Genomic DNA, 17,217 nt, shown 5'->3' with positions numbered 1-17,217 from the left:
CCAGTCCACATCTGGCAGATTGAAGGCTCCCATAATGATTACTTCTCCTTTTAATTGACATTTTCGTGATGTCCTTTAATAATACCCTATCCAATTTCTCCTCTTGCCGTGGAAGTCTGTAGACCACCCCTGTAACTATCTCCAGTACCTTGTACGGAAGTGACCTTTACGTTCTTCACATAAGGGCAACTCATCCTCCCTTCCTAAATATAGTGTAACCTGGTATAGCGATGTCCCAGTCCTGATTTTCATTTGTGTCCACGATATACAAGTCGTCCCTTGTGATTATTGCAATTACTTGTGGGATTTTATTTCCCAAACTATGAGGATTTCTACTCATTGACCTGAAGTTTTTGTTACTGCTTTTCCAAATCCTTTTTGTTTCCCCTATAACATCACCTTCTGCCGGTATTGATCTTTCTCCTACTTAAGCAGCCTTCTGAATAGGTTTCCTGCTCTAATATCCCACCCTGTCACTACATCTTGCAGGGGAGGTAGTTGGATTTATTCTGACTCGTTTAACTGCCCCCTCAGCTAATTCAAACCCTTGATGAACTGTTCACATAGTATTCTGGTTCCCGTCCAAGATAGATGTGGACCATCTCCTTTATATAGACCCTTATTCATCCAGGTAGAACCGTTCTGTCCAATAAATCCAAATTCCTCTTCATACCACTTCCTCAACCACACATTTAAGTTCTGCCTCCCCCACCCCTATATACTGATAATGCCTCTGAAAAAGACACACAGGATTCTCCCTGCCTAAGAGCTATTCCTAACTCCCTAATCTCCTGCACTACTATCTCTTCGTTCCTAGCTAGATCGTGCGTTTCTAGGTTGACAATGACATCTACCTCTTCATCCTGTCTTGCTGCCTTAACAATTCCCAGACTGTGCCTCCTATCCCTCTGAGCTGTATCTCCAGATAGGGGAAGAGGGCGGTACGGTGCCTAACTACCTGCCCCCAAATCTATACCAGTTACAATGGAATCCCCCAGGAGGAGTAGGTTCATTTCCTGGGATCCCATTTCCATTGCTGGTTCCTTCTTAGTAATTAAAAACAATCCCACCACCTCCACCACAGAAGGTACCTCTGTGGTGCAGTTCTGCCCTGCTAATGCAGTGTAGTTTTGCAGTGGCACAGATTGCTGGATGTGCCTGCAATCTGCAACACTTGTGCCTGCTAGAGGTCAGTGGTCCAGACTGCTCTCCTCCTTGGATGCCTCTGAGACAAGGTGGCCTCTCAGATGGTACTTGTATGAGGCAAGAGAATACACAAAAACGTTAATCGTTCAGCCTAACGATCTCCTCCTGCAACACAGAGAAGTGCCTACAGATGGAAAAGTACCTGAACTCCCAGAATGTATCACGGAACAATACTGCCTTACATCCACTACACTGGACAGCACCAAACATTGCAGCAGATGTGTACGCTAGTGTCAATGCTGTGGGCAACCCCTGGGTTTCAAGGCCTGCTGGTTTTAAAAGCACACTTGCAAAACCAGATGGCACCTGGAATAAACAGATGACAACTGGTATAGTTAGCAAATTGTAATTGGGAACCTTTGGCAATCACACTAAAAAAGGGGAAGCAAAAAAAACAAAACAGTAAACAAACCGTACACACACAGATCCAAATCCTGCTTGTTTAGACCTCGTGCTTACAAAATCAGATTTCACTTGGAATAAACAGATGCGAACTGGTATAGTGAGCAAACTCCCCAAATAAAAAGCCATTTGCAGAACTGAAGAGAATAACACCATTTTCAGACTGGGAGGTAGCATCAATCCCACTTCTTTCCTTTCTTGTTGGTTATGCAATGTTGGTTATTTCACCTGCTTGCACTTTTTTTATGGCTTGAATATGCCAACAAAGTCCCAATCACCTGCTGCCTGAAGAGTTTCTTTTGTTTACAACAAGGCCAATTTCTAGGAATACTTAGTACATAGAGCTCACAAAGAAAATGCATCCATTCCTCTTTCACCTTTTGGAAAAGGTAAAATAAAGTATGTTTGGTAAGGTTTTCTATACATCTGAGGGAAATTGGAGCCCTAAATAGTATGACAGAGTAGAAAATGCAGTCTTATTTGGATATTGTTTAGTGGGAAAGTTTTTTGTCATTTGACCTGTCAGACTAAAGTTAATGTATTCCTTTTTTGCTTTCGCTTCCCAAGGCTGCTCATCAAATGTTGACTGAAAATGGCAGCCCGGAGCTTTTTCTCTTGTACAATGTTTCTCAAGAAGCCGGAGTGTGGAAGGACCCAGTGCTGCACAAGATCCTTAACCACGAAGCACCGGCTCAGCATCAAAGTAAGCATTGTTCTTTATCCAACAAGCACATAAAACACATCAGACATGGACATGTGTAGTAATCACTAAAAGAAATAGGAAAAAGAAAAAACACAATCGTGTAATAGAGAATAAACTCAAAATATATTTAAAAAGAATAAATACAACTCACAAACAAACAGTATTTTGGAGCGTTTAAGGTATGATAACCTTGAAATAGTCTCGGGGTATACTCCTTCCAGTCTTAGGTGCTGTCCTCTATCTCACGAATACAGTCCCAAATCTGGTTTGGCTGTGGTAGGCTGAAATCGTTATCTCCCTTGTCTTTTTGGGGGGATTCAAAAAGCTCCCGCTGTTTGCGTCGTCTATTGGTGATCCCAGGGACCATGCTTTTAGTCCGCCACCATATTTGTAATGTTTTTGTGTGCATCTCGAAACCGGCACAAAAAAACTACAAATAACTCTGGAGCCGGGATTTCCCTAAAGTGCCAGAGGGTCTGGTGGCATGCTAAGGCCTCGGTCCCGCTGCGCTCGTTGGCGCGGGCGGTGGGTCGCGAGTTCCCCACCAGCAGGGGAATCCTCGCGAGCCGGTCCCGGTCCCCCCTGGCTGCACAGCTGACTACACGCTGTAGCGCGTCAGACGCTGGAGACACCAGAGAATGGTGTTTCCTAGCTTTGACGCGTGACGTGTGTGGCTGTGAGCCAATGGGGAGGGGAGGCTGCGGGAGGAGGAGAGGCTTCGGGGAGCGGGGAGGAGTGTGGAGTGAAAGCAGGTGAGTGCCTTTCTCTGTGTGTGTGTCTGTGTGTGTATGTGTGTATGTGTCTGAGTGCGTGAGTGCCTGTCTGTGTGTGTATGTGTCTGAGTGCGTGAGTGCCTGTCTGTGTGTGTGTATGAGTGCGTGAGTGCCTGCCTGTGTGTGTGTGTGCGCGCGTGTGTGTGTGTGTGTGTGTGTGTGTGTGTGTGTGTGTGTGTGTGTGTGTGTGTGTGTGTGTGTGTGTGTATGAATGAGTGCCTGCGTGTGTGTGTTTAAACTTACCTTCCAGCTCCAGCCCGAGTCCGTGGAGGGAGGGGGGGGAGAGTAGCAGGTCCCTCCGCTCAAGCCACGCCCCCCCTCCCTGTCAAACCGCCCACCTCCCGCCCACCTCCCGATCAAACCTCCCACCTCCCACCTCCCGCTCCGGCTCCCGCTCCCTACAGACCGCAGATCGCGGTCTGTGTATCTCAGCGCACCGCCTGTCAGCAGCGCAGGTGCGCTGACTCTGGGAGCGGGGCCTTAGCCTAAAGGTTAGGGAAGGCATTTCATTTTGGTGTAAAATATCCAATAATGTTGAGAGCATGTTACTGTTCGGTCATAATGAAACTGAAACAGCCACGGAGAAGGCAAAAATGTTTTGCTGCTTCTAGGTTTCAGGTCATAAGCCACATACAAATTAGTTAGATGTACATGTTTCATCCTGCAACAAAGTGGCTAAGTTTTTTTTTTTCTCCTACTTTTTTTTTTTAGGGCGGGTGGGGGGGGGATATGAAGTAGCAGAGCATGATAGTAAGTGGTGCTGTTCAAATGTCTTATGTATAAATGGTAGAGTTATCCTGCGAGGGATGGCTGGGGCTCAAGGGAGTGGGATACACTGAAGCTTTGAAGAAAACTTTTTAGAAAGCTTTTGAAGCAATACTGAGTCCTTCAATGATGAGACATCAGTAATTTCTTAGAAAACCTGACCCTAGGCAAGTATATGAGAGACAAGCATATGTAAGTCTTGTAGGAGGATAGTACTGAACTAGACTCTCACTCGAGAAAGGATGAGTCATTTGTGTCCCAGTACACAGAGAAACCTCCAAATTTTCAAGAACATCCAATGTAAATGAAATTGTACTCACAATAAGTAGTTTGTGATATCCAATGATCTTCAAACTTGCAGGACATTGGTCCAAGCGTGCGTCACGCAGGATAGGTGACAGAGACAAAGTGGCACAAAGCCAAAAAGTACCGCACCACAAAACGGCAGTAAAAGAGGGTGAGCTAAAAAAAAAAAACGGCGCATAACATGTCGGTGTGATCCTGTGTGTGCAATAAATCGTTTTTTTTAGCTCGCCCTCTTTTACTGCCATTTGTGCCACTTTTTTTTTATGTATAAATGGAAAGCTTTAAAGGTCATCAATGTTGGGAAAGCCAGCACAATTTCAATTAAAATAATTGCACTGATTAAAATGTAGAATGCCAAGGTTTTCATTTTATTTAATCATATAGTATTGTGTTGCATGCAAGGGCTCAAGGTTGATGCGCAGGGCTGCATACTCACGGAAATATGACATTTCCGTGAGATGAAATGTATTCTTCTGTTAATGCAAAACACATATGGTAAACTTTGAGGTTTAAAGGAGCAATCCAAGCGTGTGTGTGTGTGTGTATACACACACATTTATATATACACACACATTTATATATATATATATATATATATATATATATATATATATATATTATACACGCACGCACGCACACACACGCACATATACACACACACACACACACACACACACACGCACACGCACATATACACACACGCACACGCATATATATATATATATATATATATATATATACAGACACACACACACACACACACATATACACACACATATACACACACACTTACTTAACCTAGGGGTTTCCAGAGCTGAACCACATTCATTTCTGCTTCCGGATATACTTGCCTCCGTAGTAGGTGCAGCTGGGCTTTAAAGTTTGAAGCTCCCGCGTCACATGGGCCAACAAAAAGCTGCACCGATTACGACACAGCTTCCTACTGGAGAAAACACCTTAAACACAATTTGCTATGTTAACAAGCTGACTAATTTTGTGTCACCAACTGAATGCAACTTTATTTTTCTGGGTGTATAACAAGTGGCATTTATCATCATTCCCTCCACTCATTAGTGTTTACGCCAACTTTGTGTAAATTGTTTACTAATTTGAATGTTAAATGTTGACCTTTAATGTTCGTTGTTCAATGCTCCACTTTAACCTCTTCAGTGCATTTATGATGCGCTGTTCACCAAGGGCCTTCATGTACATCCCGCTAAATGTGCTCGTATGTAGAACTGATCGAGACCGCAGCTTTCGGACAGGAGCTGAGGTCTCGATTGGAACCCAAGAGTCTTCCCCCTTCTGCTCTCAAAATCAAGTGGAGACTGGGACCATATGATGACTTGTGTAGTTATCACATGGCCCACCAACCAGAATGTGTTGGGATACAGAAGGGGTTCATGTAAGAGAATAACAAAGGGGTAAAAGGTGTTTTGTGACTGAACATTTCATGTTCAAGGGCGAGTCATAATGTTCCGGTTAATTAATTGGAGAGTTGGAGATTACTTTGTAACAGTTTTTTATCTTCTAGTTCTCATTGAAGAAATTAAGCTTTTGTGTTTTTCAGAGAGTTGCAACATTGGTTCATTTTTATTCGGCATTAATGCTGATCAGTATCTAAAAAATAAAAAATAAAAAAAAATTTCTCTTTTAAAACAGTTGATGAGTACTTGCTTTTGGAGGGTCCAGTACTGCTGGAGATGCGAATCAAGCGGCTTCTCAAACTCGACAAAGTGGCGGCTGCAACTTCCCTGGCGAAGACTTGTTCAGACCACCACGATATCTGCAAAAAAGGCAACTTCAAACAAATCTACCTGACCTGCCTCTGTGCAGCCTCACCAAATATAAAACTTATAGAAGAAGTAAGTTGGTGTTTCCAATACACTATAAAGAAACATAGCTTTTATTTATTTTTTCCTAAAGGGGTGTGGCCCGTAGGCATTATTATTATTATTATTATTATTATTATTATTATGTTCGTTACAGGCCCTCCGTGTGATGGACGGTCGATTTTTGTAGAAGGGGAGTAAGGCTGTGCTTATAGTGCCGGCGACAGCGATACGACGTTATGTTCAAACAAATGTATTGCCGGCGTGGCGTGCGCTTGCAGTAAGCGCGACTGCTTGTCCCCGATCGCTGGAAGTCATCTCAATTTGATTTTTCCAGCGACCGGAACGTGACGTCGCCGGCATTCTAAGCGTAGCCATAAGCAGGTATCCATGAAGTAGTAATGGGTGTTATAAACCTTTTATTTACAGCTAATGGGAAGGGACATTGGAGATTAATGGTAGATTAAAAAAAAAGCTGTGGGAAATGCCTCATTTTCATCTATCTTGGGACATGTGTATACTGACCAGAAAAAGTTCCATCCATTTATTTATTTTTTAATAGATCACCAAAGTAGATTGTAAAGACGCATTGGACATGATCTGTAATCTGGAGTCCGACGGGGATGAGAAAACCGCTCTGATATTATGTGCAGCATTTCTGTCTCGCCAGCTGCAGTACGGGGAGATGGACTGTGCTTGGTGAGTGTTTGTTTGTTTTTCTGATCGGAGCCAACAAAGGTGACAAATTAATTGGCGGGATAAGTGGCTTGCTGCCCAAACCAATGACGTATGAGGTGACGGTGTGATGTGACCATGTTTACTATCTGTGGTCCGTTCCTTGTTATCTTGAAAAGGAAGTTGACAAAAAAATTGTATGTACACATTGCGCCCACTCATGCAGAATATTGCGTTATAATGCAGAATATCAGATATTCTATAGGATTCTATGGCTGCGATAACACCGAATATATCACAGAAAATCCCACTGTAATGTGCCAGCGGGTGCAGTAGCCTTTGCTACATCTGTGTTATCTGTATTATGAAGAGGTAGTAGAGGCTTATATCAAACATTCTGAACTACTTAATGTAACCGTACATCTTCAGTGATTTTGTACAAAGTAACTTAAAAAAAAAAGTAAAACGGGCTTAAGACAAATGTTCAATGTATTTGTGTATGGAAAAAAAAATCTAAAACATTTGGTGGCCTTTGGTTTTGAGTGTAAAGATTTTAAGAAATAGTCCTTTGTAGCTCAATGTTTAGCACAGTATAGGTAATTTTCACATAACGGTTTCACATAATTAATTTTTTACTCTAACCCTATTTTTAACAAAATATATTGCAATCCTGAAATTTTAGAACGGTTTCGTATGTATGTATGTTTTTTTTTTCTTTCCTTGTGTCATTACTCCAGAGGTCAATTGTATACTACTTTGCGAGCGCTTGGTAAACCATCCTAAGAAATTAAGTTTGTCATATTTGTGTGTAAAAATCGACTGATTGTAATTTTACTTAGTTTGATAAAGAACATCTGCTTACTAGCAGTTTTACATGTCCTTCTTTACATTTTTTTACTGTTGATTTTCACAGGGAACTGACGCTGTTTTGGAGCAAATTGCAAAGGAGAGTGGATCCGTCTATCCAAGTTTATCTGAAGAGATGCCACCAGCTGTCTTTATTAACAAAAACAGTATACCACATTTTCTTTCTGATCAAAGTTATTCAGTCAGAGGTAAGCTCACGAGCTTTACTTTTTCTTTGGCACTCTGCCTCCTGTTTTATCTAAAATAGACTATTCTAATGAAAACAGGATGCAAGAGATTGTGAGTTTAATATATATATATATGTAAGTATGGGCAGATATACAAAGAAATTAGTTATCACAATAGTGCATCTTTAATCATTCTGATCATGTTTAGACACGGATTGACGATTTACTCTGTATTTTAGAAAATCATCAAAATATTACTTGGGCAAATGCACTGTTAATATTTCTTGCCATATCCCATTTCTGCAGAATTCCATACATTAGCTTTAGAATTTTTACGGGCCATCCTATTTGAATTTCATTGTTCAGCTAAAAAATGAAATACCAAATATTAATTCTTTACAAACTAATAGTGAGTGGAAAGGCTTTGCAGATGAAGCTTCTAATTTATGTATTATTGAATGCCTATGACATTTCAGAGATAAAGTTTATGATGAGGCAGGTCCTGAACTATCTCCTGTAACTCATGAAACTGCTTTGGTGTGGTGTGAATAATTCACTTACGAGCGCTTTCGCGGGGTGCAATACCCCACATTAAAGCATGGCGAATCTACCCCTAGTCAAAAATGTGTTCTATGTCTTGTGTTGCATTAAGTGAGGTGTACCGAATTCTTTTTAGTTTTTTAGTTTCTTTTAAACGTATTGACATCTTGTTTGTATTCCACAGACTGAAAGCACAGGACTTCCAACTTGTATTGAGCTGTGTGTGCGAGCGCTGCGTTTGGAGTCAAGTGAAAACAACAATGTGAAAATCTCCATCTGCAAAACCATCTCCTGCCTGTTACCAGATGACTTGGAGGTTAAGAGAGCTTGTCAGCTCAGTGAATTCCTTCTGGAACCTACTGTGGATGCGTACTATGCTGTTGAAATGCTGTACAATCAGCCTGACCAAAAATACGACGAGGAGAGTCTTCCAGTACCAAACTCTCTGCGCTGTGAATTGTTGCTCGTGTTGAAGACACGGTGGCCATTTGATCCAGAATTCTGGGATTGGAAAACATTGAAGCGCCAGTGTCTTGCATTAATGGGAGAGGAGGCATCCATTGTATCTTCAATAGATGAACTTAATGACAATGAAGTATATGATCAGGTGCATGATTATCAAGAACCCACCAATGGCACCTTCCTAAATGGGCTCGATTGCTTTGATGATGGTACTAATATTCTAAGAGATATACAGGGTAAGAGGCAAAAAAAGAGGGAAAACAAGAGGAAAAGAGAAAATGGATTTGTATCTGAAAGGTTTAGAAACTGGGAAGCTTACATGCAGTACTGTGTACTGTGTGACAAAGAGTTTCTCGGTCATAGAATCGTGCGGCATGCACAAAAGCATTACACAGATGGAGTTTATAGCTGTCCAATATGTGCAAAACAGTACAGTAGTAAAGAAAGCTTTGTTCCGCATGTAACGTTACACGTTAAGAAATCCTGCAAAGAAAGACTGGCAACTATGAAACCCTTGAAAAGATTGGGTAGACCACCTAAAAAGGCACTACCTTGTGCGAGAAAAAAATCTGTAGTGGTTTCAAAACAAGAACGTCCAATAAAGAAGAACAGTCTTTATTCTGATGACTTTATTGTATTTAACGATGACTATAATTCGGATGACGAGGAGAAAGATAACGAACATGACATTACACCTGTACAAAACCAAATTTCTGCAAATGAATTCCCTTGTCCTGTACTATTTTGTGGGAAAAAAGGATTCAAATACTTCAAAAATTTAATTGCACATGTGAAAGGTCACAAGGACAGTGAGGAAGCTAAACGTTTCCTAGAGATGCAAAGCCAAAAGGTTATCTGTCAGTACTGCCGAAGACATTTTGTTAGTGTAACTCACTTAAATGATCATTTACAGATGCACTGTGGCAGCCAACCTTATATCTGCATACAAATGAAGTGCAAAGCTAGTTTCAACAGCTATACTGAATTACTGACACACAGAAAGGAGCACCCGGTTTTCAGAGCAAAGTGTATGTTTCCTAAATGTGGCAGAATATTCTCTCAAGCTTATTTGCTCTATGGACATGAAGCACAACACTATAACACATACACTTGTAGATATGACCACTGTGGAAAGATTTATCATTCTCAACTTCAATTAGAAAAGCACTTAAGTGAACATAGTCGTGCGGAAGCTTCCGTGCCAGAGAGCCAATCCGGCACAACTGCTAAATTGGCTCAATCGCCAATTACTGATGCATATAATGAACATGTCACTATAAAAGAAGAAGCAATACCTATGGAGTGTTCAGTGAATAGTAATTTTACTGCAGAAACGCAGCATTCCGGTGATATTATGGAGCATGCTGTGGCTCAGGACTCACACCTGTCTCAAGCAGTGCTAACACAGAATGTGGCGTCACTTACTTCTGATGGATTGGAGCAGACCATGCATTTGCTGGATCATATTCTTCCACCACCCACTGAAGCTCTTCCTGCTACAAACCTGAGCCCGATTTTACCTTCATCCACTATTATGTTGAGTCAAGTTCTGCCACACACAGCAGATATTTTGGATCCTGCAAAATCTTCAACTGATTCTAGCAATGTTAATATACCTTCACTCGCCGAAGAATTTCATGATATCTTAATGAATCGGAGCAAATTGAATTTGGCAGGTAATTCAAATTATGCAAGTGATATTCTGAGGCCCACTAATCCAGTTGTTGGCGAGATCTGTAAAGAACCAAGTCTTCCAGTTTTTCAAGACCGCAAAAACTATCCCAATATTTCAAGTAAAGATCAAGACTCTTCTCTAAATTCTGGTGGAATTAACATAGAGGTGTTAACATCAAATTCTATTACAGGACAGGTAAACAGTACAATTCCCTTCAATGTGCACACCCAAACAGCTGAGCTCTCTGAAAATAATTTAGTTATGTCTGGATTTCAAGAAAGTATGAAATCAGAAAATGTTTTATCGTTGTCCCTTGAAACAAGTAGTATACTTTCTAACGTCTTAAAACCCGTCCTCCATAATAAAACAGTAACTCCTTCTGTTCCGCCAGTGCCAGCACAGAAGTACAAATGCAATGTGGATGGATGTACTCGCATTTACAATTCTGTTCAGAGTATTGGCAAACACATGAAGACAACTCATCCTTCACATTATGATGCCTTTAAACTGGACCGCAAGAACAGAAAGAGGCAGCGGTCTGGCCGTCCAGGAATCCTACCCACTGATGGCAAGTTAGTTTATTACCTGCTGCCGGGAGGAGATGGCTCCACTAATCCTGTTTTTCCATCACAAGTACAAAATGGTGCAAATCCTAGTTCGTCTATTCCATTACTGCACATCCCAAATCCAGTCTTTCCAACGCATCTCGATAACTTGGTTAACCCAATACTAACATCAATGGAAAGTATCATTAGCCAGGGTCTGTCAAAAAATGTAGCCGAAACACTACTGGGATCAGAAGTTGAAAATTTGGCTAATGCAGCCCTGACGTCACAACTAGAGGATTTGGCGAAAGTCGTTTTACCGTTGAAATTTGAAAGTGGCTCAGACCCCTTTCTTCCTATGCCAACAGAAAATGATCCAATGCCAGTCTTGTCTTCACTAACCGGAAGTACATTGTTTTCACCGTTAGGAAGTAATACAAATCATGATCATGTCTTAACAGTTGGCGAAGCAGCAAACTCTGTGTTTGTGAAGGAAGAAAATGATGCAGAAGCAGTGTTCTCTAAACAGGTTGGCAATTTAGACACGGATACGAGATTTAGCTTGGATAAATCAACTGGTATGCTTTCAAATTCAGGAGAAACGAAGGCTAATCGTGGGAGGAATCCAAAAAACAGAGAGAGAAAGCCTAAGCACCGCACGCGGGCAAAATGTCCTGCAATAATAAGAGACGGAAAATTTATATGCAGCCGGTGTTTTAGGGTCTTTACTAACCCACGGTCACTTGGTGGGCATCTGTCTAAACGAACTATATGCAAACCCCATAATGAATTTGAAATGTCACAAGAGGTGCAGCAGGGAGATGGTAAAGCCTCTGTTTTGGCTAGTATGATACTTTCGTCCAGTCCCATACAAAATTTACAGCCACTTCAGCAAACTTCTTTTAATCCTGAAATTACATTCAAAGATCAGTCTTTTCTTCAGACCATTGCATCTGATAATCTGACTGCTGCATTTTTGCCAGGAGCGTTTACGCAATCTAATGTATCTAATTTCAGCACCTGTGGGAACGAGGAGGGGCGGGACATTAAGCAAGAACTGGCAACAAGAATTTTAGAGAACAGAGCAGCGTCTCTCATTGGGTCTTCAGATCGTTGCATCCCTGGCAATAGTCAAATACAAGACGGTGGCAGCAACATACTAAACTCTAATGTTAATAACTGCAGTCACACAGCTGCTTTTTCTGAAGAGAACCTCTTGAACACTGTTGAGAATGGGCTGTGCGCCAAAGTTTTGAATTCTGTTGAGGAAAACCGTTGCATTTCCAATCCAGTGAGCAGCACCAGAGTGTCTGTTATAAATGGCCCGCAGAATTCTGGTTTAACCGTTACCAAGAAAAGGGGTGGCAGCTCTAAGAAGAAGAAAAAAAGTGTTGATGTACCTGCTGTCATTGATGCTTCACACAATGTGACAAGAAATATCTTATTAGCAGCAGCAGGAAACTTGCCTGCAAGTATTGGAGGAAATCTGCAGATGACTACTGACTTGCAACCAAACTTCCTAACAACCTGTGGGTCCGAGTTGTTAGAAAACCTTGCAAAACATTTAAATAGCACTGACAAACAATTGTTCATGTCTTGTATAAATGAAAGTCTTAAAGCCAGCTCTGAAGTACATGCATTATCTCACCTTGCTATTAAACAGGAAGAAAGTGATTCTTTAATATTGCCTCCTTACACACGTGACAGCAATGGACAGTCTGAATTAGAAATTCAGCCAGACTTCACTGGCAAACATTTTCACAACATCCCATCAGATGCAGCTGAAGTCTTCCCTGTAAATAGTAACATTCAGAGTGTATACTCTGGTTTACCACAAAGGCAGAATACAGACCTTTTACCTGCAGACATGCAAAACGTGATCTCTACCAGCAGTGCTCAGAGCCCAGGTAGTGCAGCCAACATCACTGGCTGTCCCATCTCATCAACACCAGAACCTGCTAAGAAAAGTGATGCACAAATACTAGAAATTGTCAAACTGGTGCAGAAGCTTCAGTTAGGGAATGATTTGATGTCTGAAAATCTTGAAAACGATCCAGCTACTGAGTGCCCTTCAATTGACACTTTCACTCAGAGTTTAAGTGTAATTGTACCAAATCCGAGTCTGAATGTTGTAGAGGAACAATCCCCTGATTCTAAACCGTTGATTGATAAATCTCATAAGCCTTTTGTTTGCCACGAGAATGAATGCACATACTGTGCGATGACAAAAGATGCTTTACTGAAGCACTATGCTAAAGTACATAGGTACACATATGAAAAGATTCAAGAAATAAAGAAGCGCCAACTAAAGTTTGCACCATTCAGATGTGTTGTACCCTTATGTATGAAAACTTTCACAAGAAACTCTAATCTCCGGGCACACTGTCAATCAATGCATCATTTTACATCAGAGCAAATGGTAAAATTAAGAATAAAGAGGCCATACGGAAGGAAATCTGCTAATGAAAATATAACCTCAATTTATGAAATGCCACGAAAAAATGCGAAAGTAAGAAAACGTGCAGCAACACCGCTAGTTCCACGAATAATCATTAAGAAAGAGTTTGACCTACATCAGGACAAGCTAACCTTACTAGTAACAGAACCGGATAAAGTGCTAGAAAATGGAACTCCTGTTATGAATTCTCAAAATCCAGAACTGGTACCGTCTTTAAATCAGAAAAGCAAGACGGGTTCTAAAGTAAAGCGGAAAAAAAAGGAACAGGAACCAAAGCACAATAAAGCAATAGAAAAAGATGTTAAACCCAACCAGGGGCATAGCGCCTATAAACCTTACAAATGCGTTCACCAAGGCTGTACTGCTGCTTTTACAATACAACAAAATTTAATACTTCATTACCAAGCTGTTCACAAATCAGATGTGTCCAAGTTCACGCTAGAAGAGGAGATTAAAGATGAACACGACGAATGTAAACATAGCCAGATTTGCAAAGAATTTCGATGTATGGAGACTGACTGCTCTAGAATATTTCAAGAGGTCGCCAGTCTAATACAGCACTACATGAAACTTCATGAGATGATTGCTGAAGAAATTGAAAATGTAATTTCTTTCGTACATGTTGGCCAATTTAAATGTGATCAGTCCCACTGTGCTACTTTTTTTACCACTTGTTCTAGTTACATTGAGCACCTTGAGGAAGCCCACGATATAAAAATGAAGCAAATTAAACTGGACGATGATGACATTTACAAGTGTGATTGTGAAGGCTGTGACCGTGTTTATGCAACAAGGTCCAATTTGCTCAGGCACATTTTTCGCAAGCACAATGACAAGCATAAGGAACATCTTTTACGGCCCAGAAAACTGAGTCTAAGTGATCAAGACAATCATGATGAAAAGCCTGGAGTGCCTAAACAGCAGTTGGAAAATGAAGGTATTGACATTCCTAAAACAAAGCAAAATAGAGGCGATGAGTCAGAAAAAGATTTGAATGTTGGACAGGGCCAAAGGAGACGGTCACCATTGTCTCTGAAGTATGGTAGACATACCTATTCGTTGAAGGCTAAAGATGATGCACTGGCAGAATGTATAGAAAATCACGCGAAGCAATTTCCTTGTATGATACGTGGATGCTCATCTATTGTTACAAGTGAACACAGTACTATTAGACATTACAAATGTCATAAACTATCAAAAGCTTTCATTTTAAAGCATAGAAGAGCTCTCATTGTCTGCAAAAGACGCAAGTGCACCAGCGTTAAAACAGTGTCTTCGAAACTTGAGCCCATAGAAGACAAAATAAGTGAGGTAAAAGAACCCACTGTTCCACCCGTGAAAGAACCAGACCCTTGCTTGGCTGTAAGTAGTGATGAATCTACTGTATCCACATCACAGCAGAGTGAAAACGAAAAGGATGAAATGGATGAGCTTGCAGAACTATTTATTGCAAAACTGAGTAATGAGGACAGTACAGGTTCTCACAGCCATGCAAGGACTTCATCCTTTGTGAGCAGTGATTTCCAGGAAACTAGTTCCTGCCAGTCTGAACCACAAAGAGATGCAAATAGTTTGAAAAGATTAAACAAGCAAAAGCATGTTACCCCAAATAAGATGAGAAAAGTTGATACGCCTGATGAAATCTTGTCTGCTGAAACAAGTAGCACCCTTAGTTGTGAGGATACGGTCACTGCTGAACAAAACACCGAAGAGCCACCAGCTTTTGACTTAGGCTCATTTAAGCCCATGGGATTTGAAGTGTCTTTCCTTAAGTTCCTTGAAGAATCTGCTGCAAAGCAAAAGAAAAGCCCAACAAAAGATTATTTAAATACAGAAACAAATATGGTATCACATCCAAGTGGAATAAAGTCAAATGAAAAGATCTCGGATGATGACGAGGATGCATGGGAATGCTCAGACACTGATACGTACATACTGTTTGCTAATCCTTTACACCTTCCAGACATTGATAATGTACACATTGTTTTAGAGGACACATTCAATGACTGCATTGAGCTTGTGATAAAGCAGCTTAATGAACTGAAACCAACTGTGGTTCTTGAAAGACTTGATATTTGCTGGGATGAATCAAATATAGTTGCGAAGGAACAAAGCTTCGATATAGATGGGGAAGCCTCCGTATAGAAGTCCTAGTATATTCAAAACCTGTAAAGTTTTTATTGTCGACTAGAAACCATCAAGCATGCAAACAATAATTGTATTTTTATTTCTTGTTGTGGGAGTGACTTAAACCTGGCAAAAATCATGACACAAGTCATGCAATGTTTTTATTTCATTTTATCCCTATGGGACTTGAGGAATGGAATTGTTTCTTCAGTTGTATAAATCTTTCAAAACCTCAATATTTCTATTGATAAATGGTCCTTTCCACAAATTAACTCTTTGTGCATTGTCTGTGATTTTGTATATATATATATTAACCAATTCACTGCTCATGTGTATAGCAGGATCTTTGTGTATATAACAATTTTGTACATATTACTGTAAAACATTTGCGGCATAAGTCTAAACTATTAAATTACACATTTATATTCTGAATTTGTAATTAAGTGATCACATTTTTAAAATGGTTGAGTTGCCATGGGTTAGAAGTTTTGACCAAATACTTGAATCTCGAGTTTCATAGAAGCCATTGATGATACACATCACATGCAAGGAAGGTAAACGCCTTTCTTAGATAACACTTTGCATTGGTGTTTTTTCTAGGTTTGGAAACCATGGACGCTGTCCTTCTTGGTCATATAGTGCCCGCTCTTTAGGACTTTCCTCCCAACATATACAGCCTGCCAGTATTTAATGATACATTGCCTTTTTGGTACATAAGCATACAATAAGTGTAATGTAGAAATAACAGTTTTTTACACTATAGTAGCGTATTGTGTTCAAGAAACCTTTTGTGAATGTCATAGGAAATTATAGTATTGTGGGGCCGTGTATATATTAAAGGTGGTGATTTGTCAAGTAGCGCAGTATTGCCTTAAATAAAATCACATTTTCTCTTTTTTATTTTATTTTTTTATTTAAATAAAGTTTGATCTTATAATATTTTTACAGTTATTTGTAGAACGATGCATTGCATTGTAATTATCTATAAATCATGAAAATGTGAATGTTGGCATAAATGTCCAGCTTTGAGAGATATATATATAATTTATTTTTTTAGTGTTTCAAACATTATGGATCATATGGTGGATAGATCAATTACGTTGACAATGCTTACTCTATAAAACAATTTAGATCAAACGGTTTCCTATGTAATGGAAGCTTGTATTTTTACAGAAAGTCAAGGCAATCTTCTGTAAATTAGACAATTTCCCCTTTTTTTTCTTCTTTTTTAAACCCATTACAATCTGAAAACATTTTGCAAACTTTTTTTTAACCTATTGTAAGTTTGTATATAATAGTAAAGGAGCAGCATTCCTAATGTGGGTTATGAAAGGGCAGTCCCATATCACTGGTTAAACTTGGGTTTTGTTTTTGTTTACTGATGTAGTTGCATTCCTTTAAGTTTAATAACCCTTAAGGGAAAATGCTCACTTCTTGGTTTCCACTGTAAAAAAAAAAAACATTTATAAAAATTTATACTGTATTATATGTTTTTTTCTAAGGTTAGAATTATACAAAACCTAGTAATGATTGCCTTAGTTTACCCATTAAGCATGCCACTGCCATTGGTTCCCATTGCTCCTAGAAGGTATCAGTCCATAGTAGAAGAGGAAATATATGCTCATACACCTTCTTACCCCTGAAACAACTTCATGGTATTTTTTGTACACTTTCAGGTGTTATTTAAACCTGCCTTTCAGGTGTTCAAGACATT

At 40.0% G+C, this 17,217-nt stretch overlaps 1 protein-coding gene across 1 annotated transcript in view; it reads left to right on the top strand.

Moving 5' to 3' along the window:
- ZNF292 (zinc finger protein 292) overlaps positions 1 to 16,939 on the top strand; it is a 44,202-nt gene extending 27,263 nt beyond the window's left edge. Inside the window, exons 4-8 of the mRNA XM_075597860.1 lie at positions 2,176 to 2,311; positions 5,818 to 6,020; positions 6,550 to 6,686; positions 7,576 to 7,717; positions 8,421 to 16,939. Coding sequence (XP_075453975.1) covers positions 2,176 to 2,311; positions 5,818 to 6,020; positions 6,550 to 6,686; positions 7,576 to 7,717; positions 8,421 to 15,521 — 7,719 coding nt within the window. The 3' untranslated portion in view covers positions 15,522 to 16,939. The remainder of the gene's footprint in view (positions 1 to 2,175; positions 2,312 to 5,817; positions 6,021 to 6,549; positions 6,687 to 7,575; positions 7,718 to 8,420) is intronic.
- Positions 16,940 to 17,217: the final 278 nt, after the last annotated feature.

This window comes from Ascaphus truei, chromosome 4 (assembly GCF_040206685.1).
Source record: "Ascaphus truei isolate aAscTru1 chromosome 4, aAscTru1.hap1, whole genome shotgun sequence".
NCBI lineage: Eukaryota > Metazoa > Chordata > Amphibia > Anura > Ascaphidae > Ascaphus > Ascaphus truei.
Note: the sequence above shows the minus strand (reverse complement) of the source record. Positions and strands in the feature narration are given on the sequence as shown.